Raw genomic sequence first — 11,022 nt, forward strand, 5'->3', positions numbered from 1 at the left:
AAATAAATACAAGTTTGGTGAGCAGAAGAGACGTTAAAAAGACAAAAAAAAACTTACTGTCCAGAAACTTTTGACTGCTATAGCCTACATAAATAAAAATACATTGATATTTTTAATATAATAATAACAACAATTATCATTCTTGTTATTATTTACACCACATAGCCTATGATTGAAGTTTTACGTCATTAACTCACTTTAAAAAAATAATTTGGGATTTCGAAACTTTTTGTTTTTTTTTAGGGGATCATGACATAAATGACTAGACAGTATGATGAAGGGACGTTTCTATCGTCCTTCCGCACGGTAAATCCGCTGCTGTAAAGCCTATTATCCAATTTGCACGCGTAAAGTGGGTCGGGCGCTTTGATTAATCGCCGCTGGCGTGTTTTTCCCTAATTGCCGTCACGTGAAGCAATCACGGTTTAGCGATATAAATGTATCGACGAGGCGCTCGCGGCTTCTTTAAGTAATGAGAAAGAGACGCAAAGAAATGTCAGCCGTGTTGAACGCGTTCCTGCGCTGCGTCGCGTTCCTGCTGCCGCCCTCTTGGCTTCAGTTTTGCTGGTGGGTTGGGGAGGCGCCACGGCCCAATCCCAGAGCTCGATTCAAACGCACAAAGCCTCTTACATATGAGGAAGTAGCTGCTCAAGACGAATCCAAACCCGTCCCCTCTTCCTCCTCTGACAGCCCCGCGCCGTCACCGTCTCCGTGGCGCAGATTCTGGACGCTCTGGTCCGCCGTGGAGCGCGTCCTCTCGGCTCCGTTTGATCTTCACAAGCGCCTGGGAAGTTTGTGTTCGCCGTGCCGCGTCGCCGTCGCTTCCCCTTCGAGCGCAGACGCCAGCGGAGCCGTGGAAGAGGAGGCGTTCACGGCGGAGATCATGAGCTCCAGCACCGAGCCGCTGCAGCCGGACGCGGAGCCGCGGGAGATCAGCGCTCCGGTGACCATCACCGTGGCCATCCAGGCGGCGGAGGACGAGGAGCCCGACGAGGAGCCTTCCTCCAACACCATCGAGCTCCAGACGGGCAGCGGCAGCGAAGACGAGATCGGAAGACACGATAAATCCAGGTACACCATTCCCCTTCTAAATCGGGCTCGCGTAATAAAGTCATTGATTTCCATGGATCTCTCCATCCGTCATCCACACGCGCACAAACAAACAGCAGCCGCGCTCTCAACGCTATAAATAGACGCTCGACCTCATGAAAGTGCACGTTTCTAATTGTGATTGAGTGTGTGAGAGACACCTGTCGCAGCTCATCAGGTAGGAATGGGACCAGACCTGTTGCTCTACTAGTTCCATACATCCACATCCACTATAATGGTCCACTAACATCATGATGTAATGCTCCCACATGCCATGAGTGCTGGACACATTATACAGCATCTCAATATCTATCTGTGTTTGTGTCTAGATCAGTGGTTTTTGATCTTTTAGATGAGATGGAACTATAATAGAAATGTAAAAGATGTCCATATATTGTCATGTACACTCATTTTACAAACTACACTCTTAAAAATGAAGGTTCTTTATTGGCATTGATGGATCTAGAATTAGAATTCCGAACATCCATGGAAAGGTTCTTTATTTTATTTTTTCTAAATGGTTCTTTAAGGAACTGCTTTAAGGTTCTTTGGCTATTCTGTATGGCATCACTGCAAAAAAAAAAAAAAAAAAAACCTTTTGGAACCGTTTCTAAGAGTGTAAACCAATGTAGAGATATTGTTTGGTACAGTAAGTTACACTTAAGTTTTTCCAAGTCACTAAATGTTTAAAACTAATTTATTCATTTAAATGCATTTTGTTGGTTACTTGGATTAATTTCAATCAATTTCAATATGTAGTTTTTTTTTTTTTTTTAAATGTTAATCTATTTATTATACTTTATTTAATATTTAAAAAAAAAAAATTCTCTTTTTTTAAACTTGTAACACATTTTCTCGATTTCCACTGATCTTTGTAAACCCCCTGGTTTTTAATTTTTGTATTTTATACTTATTTTAATTTGTTTTTAATTTGTTCATAATTTGTATTTTTGAAATTTCGTTTATTTTAATTTCCTTTTACTTTTTTCTGTACATGGTTTTTCTCAGTTTTTCCATGGACTCCCGTCTTTCTTGCAGCCCCCAGTTTATTTATTTTGATAAAGCTTTTGTCTAATCTCTTTTTAAATGTAACACATTTGCTGCTACTTTGTAGCCCCCAGTTTTTAATTTTTAATTTTAATTTGCACATAATTTGTATTTTTGTAGTTTTTTTTTTTTTTTAATTTTCATTCATTCATTTTAATTTATCCCCCCCTCGCCCTTCCTTGCAGCCCCCCATTTAATTTATTTAAATCTAGATTTTATTTAATATTTTTACCATTTTTTGGTCTAATTTCTTTTTAAATGTAACACATTTTCTCAATTTTTCTACCGATCCCCCAGCACTTCTTTGTAGCCCCCTGTTTTAATTTTTTGTATATTTTACTACTACTATAATTAGTTTCAATAGTTTATTTTAATTTGTACATATTTTGTATTTTTTTTATATATATATTTTCATCCATTTATTTTAATTTACTTTTTTTCCCCCTCGCCCTTCCTTGAAGCCCCCCATTTAATTTATTTTAATGTAGTTTTTAATATTTTTACCTTTTTTTTTTTTTTTTGGTCTAATTTCTTTTTAAATGTAACACATTTTCTCACTGATTCCCCCGGCCCCTGTTTTTTTTTTTTTTTTTTTTTTTTTTTTTTAATTTTACATTTTATCAAATTAATATTAAACTCATTTCAATCAGTCTATTGATTTTAATTTGTACAGTTTTTCTCCATATTTCCACGAATCCCTTTAGCTCTTCCCTGTAAACCCCGGTGTGGTTCACTAGTGTCCTCAATGACCCCGTGTCCATTTCTAAGCGTCTGAACTCTGGCCGCTGGCTCATCTGTGCTGTTGATGTGCAATTAAATCTCTCCCACATGACCTATTGAGCATTTTCCCACTCTTCTTCTTGGAGCGAGCATTTAGTAGATGCGAGTAGTGGTGCGTCTGTGGCCCACGGCCCAATTTGCATTGTTGTGGAGCACTAATGAGTCGGGCTGATGCTGCTATTGTGCTTCCGCAGCCGTGGGCGGATCGTGACGGGCCGCTTTCTGCGCTTGAAGGGCTTCCCCGCCTTGTGCGACCGTCCCGAGCGGACGCGCGCTTTTAAAGGTTGTGGGCCGGAAGGCGATGAGTCATCCGTTTAATTAGATTTCTGAAGGTTATTTCTGTAGGTGAGCTGTGGAATCTCTTGAAAAGATTAGATTTGTTTCGCTGCTGGTCTCCGGAGAGCGTGCGCGGTTCAGCATGTGTTCTCTGGTCAGATGGAGAGGTCTCGGCGCTGCTCGTGTGTTGGTGTTCGTGGGCAGCGAGCCGCGATGCTCGTGTTTTCGCGCAGGCTGTTGGATTGTGGGGGAATCTGAGATTTTAGGGGGATGATGGGAAACAGACGGGCTCCCTGCTGCGGATTCACGCCAGCTCACTAGTTTCTTGTGTCTTGTTTGTCCGTCAGTGGCGCGGGGACCAGCGGCGGGGAGCTGGAGGAGGAGAGCTGGCAGCCTCCGGACCCAGAGCTCATCCAGAAACTGGTGGCGCAGATTGAATATTATCTGTCCGACGAAAACCTGGAGCACGACGCCTTCCTGCTCAAACACGTCCGCCGAAACAAGCTGGGCTTCGTCAGCGTCAAGCTGCTCACCTCCTTCAAGAAGGTAAATGCCTTGTGACCTAAATGACACAGAACCTGTTTACTTGTGCATTATTTTACTCAAAGCTGACACATAGTTTTAGCAGATTTAGAGACGCACACACATACTCTTAATCATACAGGTGCTTCACGATGCCACAGAAGAACTCTTTTTGTTTAAATGGTTCTATAAAGAACCTTTAACATCTAAAGAACCTTTCTGTGGCGAAAGACTGTTCTTCAGATTATAAAAAGGTAAGAAAGAGATGGTTCTTTAAAGAACCTTTGGCTGAATGGCATCGCCTTTTAAAGCACCTTTATTTTTAACGGTGTATATCCATATAAAATACATATTATATACACTGCTGATCAAAAGTTTGGGATTTTTAATGCTTTTTAAATGAGACTTTTCTGCTCATCAAGGCTGCGTTTATTTGATTAAAAATACAGAAACTGTAATATTGTGAAATATTTCAATTTACAATAACTGTTCTCTATATGAATATATTCTAAAATATAATTTATTCCTGTGTCAGTACATTTTTATTCATTCTTGATGTGGGTTTTGTTTTATATTTTCATCCATTTATTTTAATTTCTTATATTTACTTTTTTTTAACATGGTTTTTCTCAGTTTTTCCATGGTCCCCTTCGTGCTTCCGTGCAGCCCCAGTTTATTTTAGTTATTTAAATATTTTTTTAATTTTTTCTTCCAAATATATATTTATTTTATACCAATTCGAATCAAATTAATTATCTTATTTTAATCAGTCTATTTATTTTGATTTGTACAGTTTTTCTCAATTTTTCCATGAATCCCTTTACCTCTTAAAACTAGTCCTAAAACACAGAACCTGTTTACTTTGCATTATTTTACTCAAATCTGACACAAACTTTTAGCAGATTTAGAGACGCACACAGAGTACATACACTCTTAAAAATAAAGGTGCTTCATGATGCCATAGAAGAACCTTTTTTGTTGAAATGGTTCCACAAAGAACCTTTAACATCTGAAGAACCTTTCTGTGGCGATTCAGATTATAAAAAGGTAAGAAATAGATTGGCTGAATGGCATCACCTTTTAAAGCACCTTTATTTTTTAACAGTGTATATCCATATAAAATACAGAAATTATTTATTCTGCTGATCAGAATTTTGGGATCAGTAAGTTAATGCATTTTAAATGAGACTTTTCTGCTCATCAAGGCTGCATTTATTTGATTAAAAAGACGTGAAATTATTTCAATGTACAATAACTGTTCTCTATATGAATATATTTTAAAATGTAATTTATTTCTGTCAGTACATTTTTATTCTTTCTTTAAAAAAAAAAAATTAAATACTTTTATTTATCAAGGATGTGTTAAATTGATCAAAAGTGATATTCCCCGAGCCCCCATTTTTTAAATTTTTGTATTTTATATTTATTTAAATCTAGTTTTTATCTAATATATTTTTTATTGTTTTAGATTTTTATTTTCTTATGCTTAATATTTCGTTTGAACCTGTGATTTTTATTTTATTTTATTTTTCTTTATCATTTTTTTATTTTATTTCTTTTTTGGGGGGGTGTTTTAATCATTTTTACAGAAATAATACTTTTATTTACCGAGGATGTTAAATTGATAAAGTTATCGATTTCTAATTTGAATAAATGATCTTCTTTTTAACCTTTTATTCATCAAGAATGCAAAAAAAAAAAAAAAATCAAAGGTCCAAAGATAAAAAAAAAGTAGTAAGCAGCACAACTGTTTCTAACATTGATAATAAAAGTAATAAATCAGTATATTAGAATGATTTTTGAAAAAACGTGACACTGAAATATGGCTGATAAAAATTTACCTTTGCATCACAGGAAGAAATTATTTTAAAATGTATTAATATAGGACAGCATTATTTTAAACCGTAATAATATTTCTATCTATATATATATATATATATATTTTTTTTTTTTTTCAGTTTTTTTTAATACTGTAAATACAGCCTTGATGAGCATATAAGAATTCTTTGAAAAACATAAAAAAATCTAACTAATTACAAATTTTTGAGAGGCAGCGTATACCACTATTAATGAGTAATTATATTGCATTATATTTAAAATTAAATGATTATTATTATTATTATTATTATTATTATTATAAAAATATATGTGACTCTGGACTACAAAACCAGTCATAAGGGTCCATTTTTTGAAACTGAGATTTACACTTCATCTGAAAACTGAATAAATAAGCTTTCCATTGATGTTCATTGATGTATTGACTTTTTCAGACAAATCTATTGTTTTAGAAAACAAGACTTATGTAATTTTGCTTTAAGTAAATGTATCTTAATTTAAAAGCTTTTAGACAATTGTAATGAAAAATAGGACAAAAGTACAGTTTAGCAAAAGAAAAATCAATTTCTCTGGCTTTCCACAAGAGGAAAAAATATTTATATATATATATATATATAAATATTTGTGTCAGTCAAAAAAGAAAAATGTCATCAGAGTCCTTTTTTTAAATTGAGATTTATACAGATTGTACAATAAATAAGCTTTACATTGATGTAGGTTTAAGATGGGACAACATTTGACTGAGATGCACCTATTTGGAAAATCTAGAATCTGAGGGTGGAAAAAATCCAAATATTGAGAAAATCACCTTTAAAGTTGTCCAAATGAAGTTCTTAGCAATGCATATTACTAATCAAAGATTAAGTTTTGATATATTTACGATAGGAAATGTACAAAATATTTTCATGTAACATGATCTTTACTTAATATCCTAATCATTTTTGGCATTAAATTGATAATTTTGTCCCATACAATGTATTTTCGTCTATTGCTACAAATATACCCTTGCAACTGGTTTTGTGCTCGGGTCACATATTTAAATAAAACATCTGGCTATGTGCATTCTAAAATGAGAACATCCTAAATGAGATCAAAAGTTTTGTAATTTTTAGTATGACTTCAACATTTTTGTGAAACTGTTTAATAGCCAGATTCCTGCTGAGGAACTGAACTACCCATAATCCTGATGAGAGATCAGCCAATCAGAGAAGCCTCTGTTACCGTGGAAATGAGAATCTTGGCGAGAATTAAGCAATGAGCGCCCACTCCCATGAGGCATTGCGAATGACGTAATCGCACCGGACTGTGATCAATGTTTGCATGCTGCTTAAATAATGACTAAAAACCAGTTTAATATTGTGGGTGTTGTTTCTGATTGTCATTCACAATACTTCACAGAAGACCTAGGTGGGGTTTTTTTATTTTATAAAACTGTTAATGCATTTTCTCCTTTTTGCTTTAAATCAGTGTTTGTGGATCATCCTTGAAATGGTTGCTTTGGCTTTGATTCACGACTCTTTATTTAAGGATGTTTTATGCCTATGAAGAAAGTCAATGAGAGCCTTTTAACTAATAATGAATGGTAGTAAATGATGGTTTTGATGGGCTACTGACTTAAAAGGAACTGGCATTTCAAAATGTTCCACTTCAACTTCCTTTTTTCAATAAGAAATCACAAGCACAGGGGGAAACACATTTGTCGAATCATTTGAAGCACTCCGCTCTAAATTACGGCTCTGCCATCGTATCTCGCTGCTGGAGCGATGGCTAAATCTGGCTCGAGTTGCTCTTTCACTGCCTTTTCTGTGCTTCATCAGTCTAAATTAAAGCTGTACTTTGATGTGCAATGACAAGGGAATATAATTACTTTTCTCTTTGAGATATTAACACTGAATGAGCGACAATCAAGGCTTGTGTGTTGATAAATGGACCCTAATTAACATCGTAAATCATTATTTACAACACTCAAGCATTTGATATTTGTGACCATGGACCACAAAACCAGTCATAAATTGAGATTTATATCTCTGAAAGCTGAATAAATAAGCTTGCCATTGATGTTTGGTTTGTTAGGATAGGACAATATTTGGCTGAGATGCAACTATTTGAAAATCTGGAATCTGAGGGTGCAAAAAAAAAATCCAAAATATTGAGAAAATCACCTTTAAAGTTGTTCAAATTATTTTTTTTGCAATGCATATTACTAATCAATTTAAGTTTTAATATATTTACAGTAGGAAATTTACTAAATTTCTTCATGGAACATAATCCTAATATCCTACTGATTTTCGGCATAAAAGAAAAATCAATCATTTTGACCTATACAATGCATTTTGGGCTATTGCTACAAATATGTATTTTTTGACCAATGGCATCAATCTTTCTTAATATAAATCTCTCTTTTTTCCCCCCTTATTTGGAAAGCCACAGAAATTCTATGATTTTCTTTTGCTACAGTGCACTTCTGTCTTTTTCAGTACAAATATCTATATGATTTTAAGGCAAGATGCATTTATTTGAAACAAAATGACAAAAATAGATCTTGTTCTCTGAAATAAATCAATCAAAATTGCATTTTAACTTAAAGTAAGGAACAACTCTGCTAATGGGATCAGAAAAATGTGACTCTGGATCACAAAACCAGTCTTTAGCAGCACTGGAAATAGCCAAAAATACAGTGTATGGTTCAAATTTTCTTTTATGCCAAAAATGACAATTAAATAACAAAGTTCATGTTCCATGAGGAACCATAAAAATATATAACGTAATTTTTGATAAGTAATATACATTGCTAAGAACTTAATTTGGACTTTAAAGGCGATTTTCTTTTTTTTTCTTTTTTTTTGGCATCCTCAGATTCCAGATTTTCAAATAGTTTCAAATATGGTCCTACTCTAACAAACCATACACCAATTATTCAGGTTTCAGATTTTTCTTTTTTGACTGACTTTTTTTATATCAATATATTTTTTCCTCTTTTAGAAAGCAAAAGAGAAATCATAGAATTTCTCTTGCTAAACTGTACTTTTGTCTTACTTTCCAGTACAGTAAACACTTTTAAATCGAGATACATTTAATTGAAGCAAAATGACAAATCTTATTTTCCGAAAAACATTTTTTTTCTAGATTTTCAAATAGTTGCATCTCGACCAAATATCAAATCAATCAAACCACATACATCAATGGAAAGCTTATTTATTCAGTTTTCAGATGATGTGTAAAATAAGTATTTTTTTTTTTTTTTTTTTATTGGCCACAATAAATGGCCACTCTAAAATGTAGAGTTTTACTGTATTGGGGGGGGGGGTCCGAAAACCAATCAGTATCTGATGCGACCACCATTTGCAATAAAGTCTTGGACCTTTGAGTTCAGCTCATAAAAAAAATAGGGGGCAAAAACAAAACTGCGTATTTGTTGTTTCGATTACCATTATAGACTTTAACCCAACTATGACCACTTCTGGGAAACATGGAAATGTGAAAACAGTCGATGTGAATCTTAACTTGATTATTGGTCATACCTGAAGATGAATTGCTTCCTGTCTGTCTTTTCCTCAGGTCAAGCACTTGACGCGAGATTGGAGAACCACAGCGTACGCCTTGCGTCACTCCAACTTGCTGGAACTGAACGATGAGGGCCGTAAGGTGCGACGCAGGACGACCGTACCAGTTTTCGCCAGCGAGTCACTTCCAAGTCGCATGCTTCTGCTCAGCGAGCTCAAGCGCTGGCCGGAGCTGGGCGTGGCGCTCGGGGCCGACGGAAGTAACGGCTCAGCGGGTCCGACCCAGCAAGAGCGGCTGATGGAGCTCCTGCTGAAGGCCTTTGGAAACTACGGACCCATCGCCTCGGTGCGGGTCCTCAAACCCGGGAAGGACTTGCCGGCCGACCTGAAGAAGCTGAGCGGCCGCTACTCCCAACTGGGAACGGAGGAGTGTGCCATCGTGGAGTTCGAAGAAGTGGAGGCGGCCATGAGAGCCCACGAGGCGGTCGGTGGAGACGGCGGTGCCAGAGGGTCTCTAGGATTGAAGGTGGTTCTAATCGGCACCAAGCCGCCCAAGAAAAAGGTACCGAAGGACCGGCCGCGGGACGAGGGACCAGGCGGCATTCGGAAGAGTCGTTCGCTCAACAGCCGCGTCAGAGAGTTGCAATATCACGGCGATGACTCTGCCGCAAGTTCTTCGGAAACCGAGAGCAATCCCACGTCGCCGCGTTTGGCCCGAAAGTCACGCTCTTGCAACAAGCTTAGCCCAACAAGCGCTGGGCCCAATCACCTCAGTCCGGTGGTGTCGCCACGCTCCAGTCCGTGGAGCAGCCCGCGAGCCAGCCCTTGCACCCAGCGCAAGCCGCACCACTCGGGGAAGTCTCCCCTGGTCAGCGAGGGCCGCTTGAGCCCCGAAGCGGGACGCCGTTGGGCGGACTATTCCTCGGACAGCAGCTTGACCCCTTCGGGCAGCCCGTGGGTCCAGCGGCGGAAGCAGGTGGCTAGTCAGGAGAGCAGCCCGGTGGGAAGCCCGATGCTCGGGAGAAAGATCCAGAACGCGGACGGGCTTCCTCCGGGAGTGGTCCGGCTCCCGCGAGGTCCGGACGGAACGAGAGGCTTTCACTCGGCTCCCTCCGGCGAGCGGGGCACGCAAACCTGTCTTTAAAGACCGCCCCCCGTTGTCGCCCGGACCCTCGCACTCTCAATGCAGTCGTGAGCATCTCTGTAGGACTGGCCTGTCTTTTTGTAAAACCTTTTTCTATATGCTATTTTTGTTAACGTTTTATACATCTTAATTTCTCGCTGAATGATGGCATCATGAGGGAAGCTGTTCTGAAAGCGTTTCGGTTTTAAACGCCGCCGTATTTTCCGTTCTCCTGGTGTCCGGTGACTCCCGTGTCAATGTTGTAAATGTATTCCGTGCTGGTCGTGGTTCAGCCTCTTCGACGACCGATCTCGGGAGCCCCGGCGCTGGATCTCTATTTAGTTTTATTTGCTTTATGCCTTCAAACAATGCTTCTCCTTTCAGTCATCAGATGGGATCAGATTTTTTGTTTCTCTGTTCTTCGGTTGAGTCCTCTCTGCTTCCTCTCTGTTGAAAGTGTTTGAGGTTTCTGTCCTGAGCACAAATGCCTCGTATCTGCCTTCATCCGAGTTAAGGCAATGCACAGTCTGCTTCCTTACTGTACAAATAAATCACTACAATCGCAGTTATCTGGGGTATTGCTCATTTCTTCAGATCCAATATTCTTTGGCTTTTGGCCGTTTTGTTTTGCATTTGCCGTTCGGGTTTGATGCAAATTGGTGAGTCTCTGCTGCTTCACATTGCATTCAGATTGTTTATTGTTCAAAATATGCACTTTTAAGGTCATTGAACACAGAGTCCGAAATGTTTGCATGTTAAAAAATAAATACAACCTCATGTTGTGTCAATTACATTTACACACTGCCTCTGAAACTTTTGTCCACCAAAATCGTATCAGGTTTGATT

The 11,022-nt window shown here is 38.0% G+C and overlaps 1 protein-coding gene across 1 annotated transcript; it reads left to right on the forward strand.

Moving 5' to 3' along the window:
- Positions 1–318: 318 nt before the first annotated feature.
- On the forward strand, positions 319–10,741 carry larp6a (La ribonucleoprotein 6, translational regulator a). Its single transcript, XM_073850771.1, has 3 exons — positions 319–1,071; positions 3,540–3,738; positions 9,109–10,741. Exons 1-3 carry the CDS (start codon positions 473–475, stop codon positions 10,195–10,197), a joined length of 1,887 nt encoding a protein of 628 aa, XP_073706872.1. The 5' UTR covers positions 319–472; the 3' UTR covers positions 10,198–10,741.
- Positions 10,742–11,022: the final 281 nt, after the last annotated feature.

Source organism: Garra rufa, chromosome 11, assembly GCF_049309525.1.
Source record: "Garra rufa chromosome 11, GarRuf1.0, whole genome shotgun sequence".
Classification (NCBI taxonomy): Eukaryota; Metazoa; Chordata; class Actinopteri; order Cypriniformes; family Cyprinidae; genus Garra; species Garra rufa.

Coding starts and splice junctions, on each gene's coding strand:
- larp6a (XM_073850771.1), top strand. CDS start 473: ATGAGAAAGAGACGCAAAGAAATGTCAGCCGTGTTGAACGCGTTCCTG. Junction 1,072..3,539: donor GGAAGACACGATAAATCCAG/GTACACCATTCC, acceptor TTTGTCCGTCAG/TGGCGCGGGGACCAGCGGCG. Junction 3,739..9,108: donor TGCTCACCTCCTTCAAGAAG/GTAAATGCCTTG, acceptor TCTTTTCCTCAG/GTCAAGCACTTGACGCGAGA.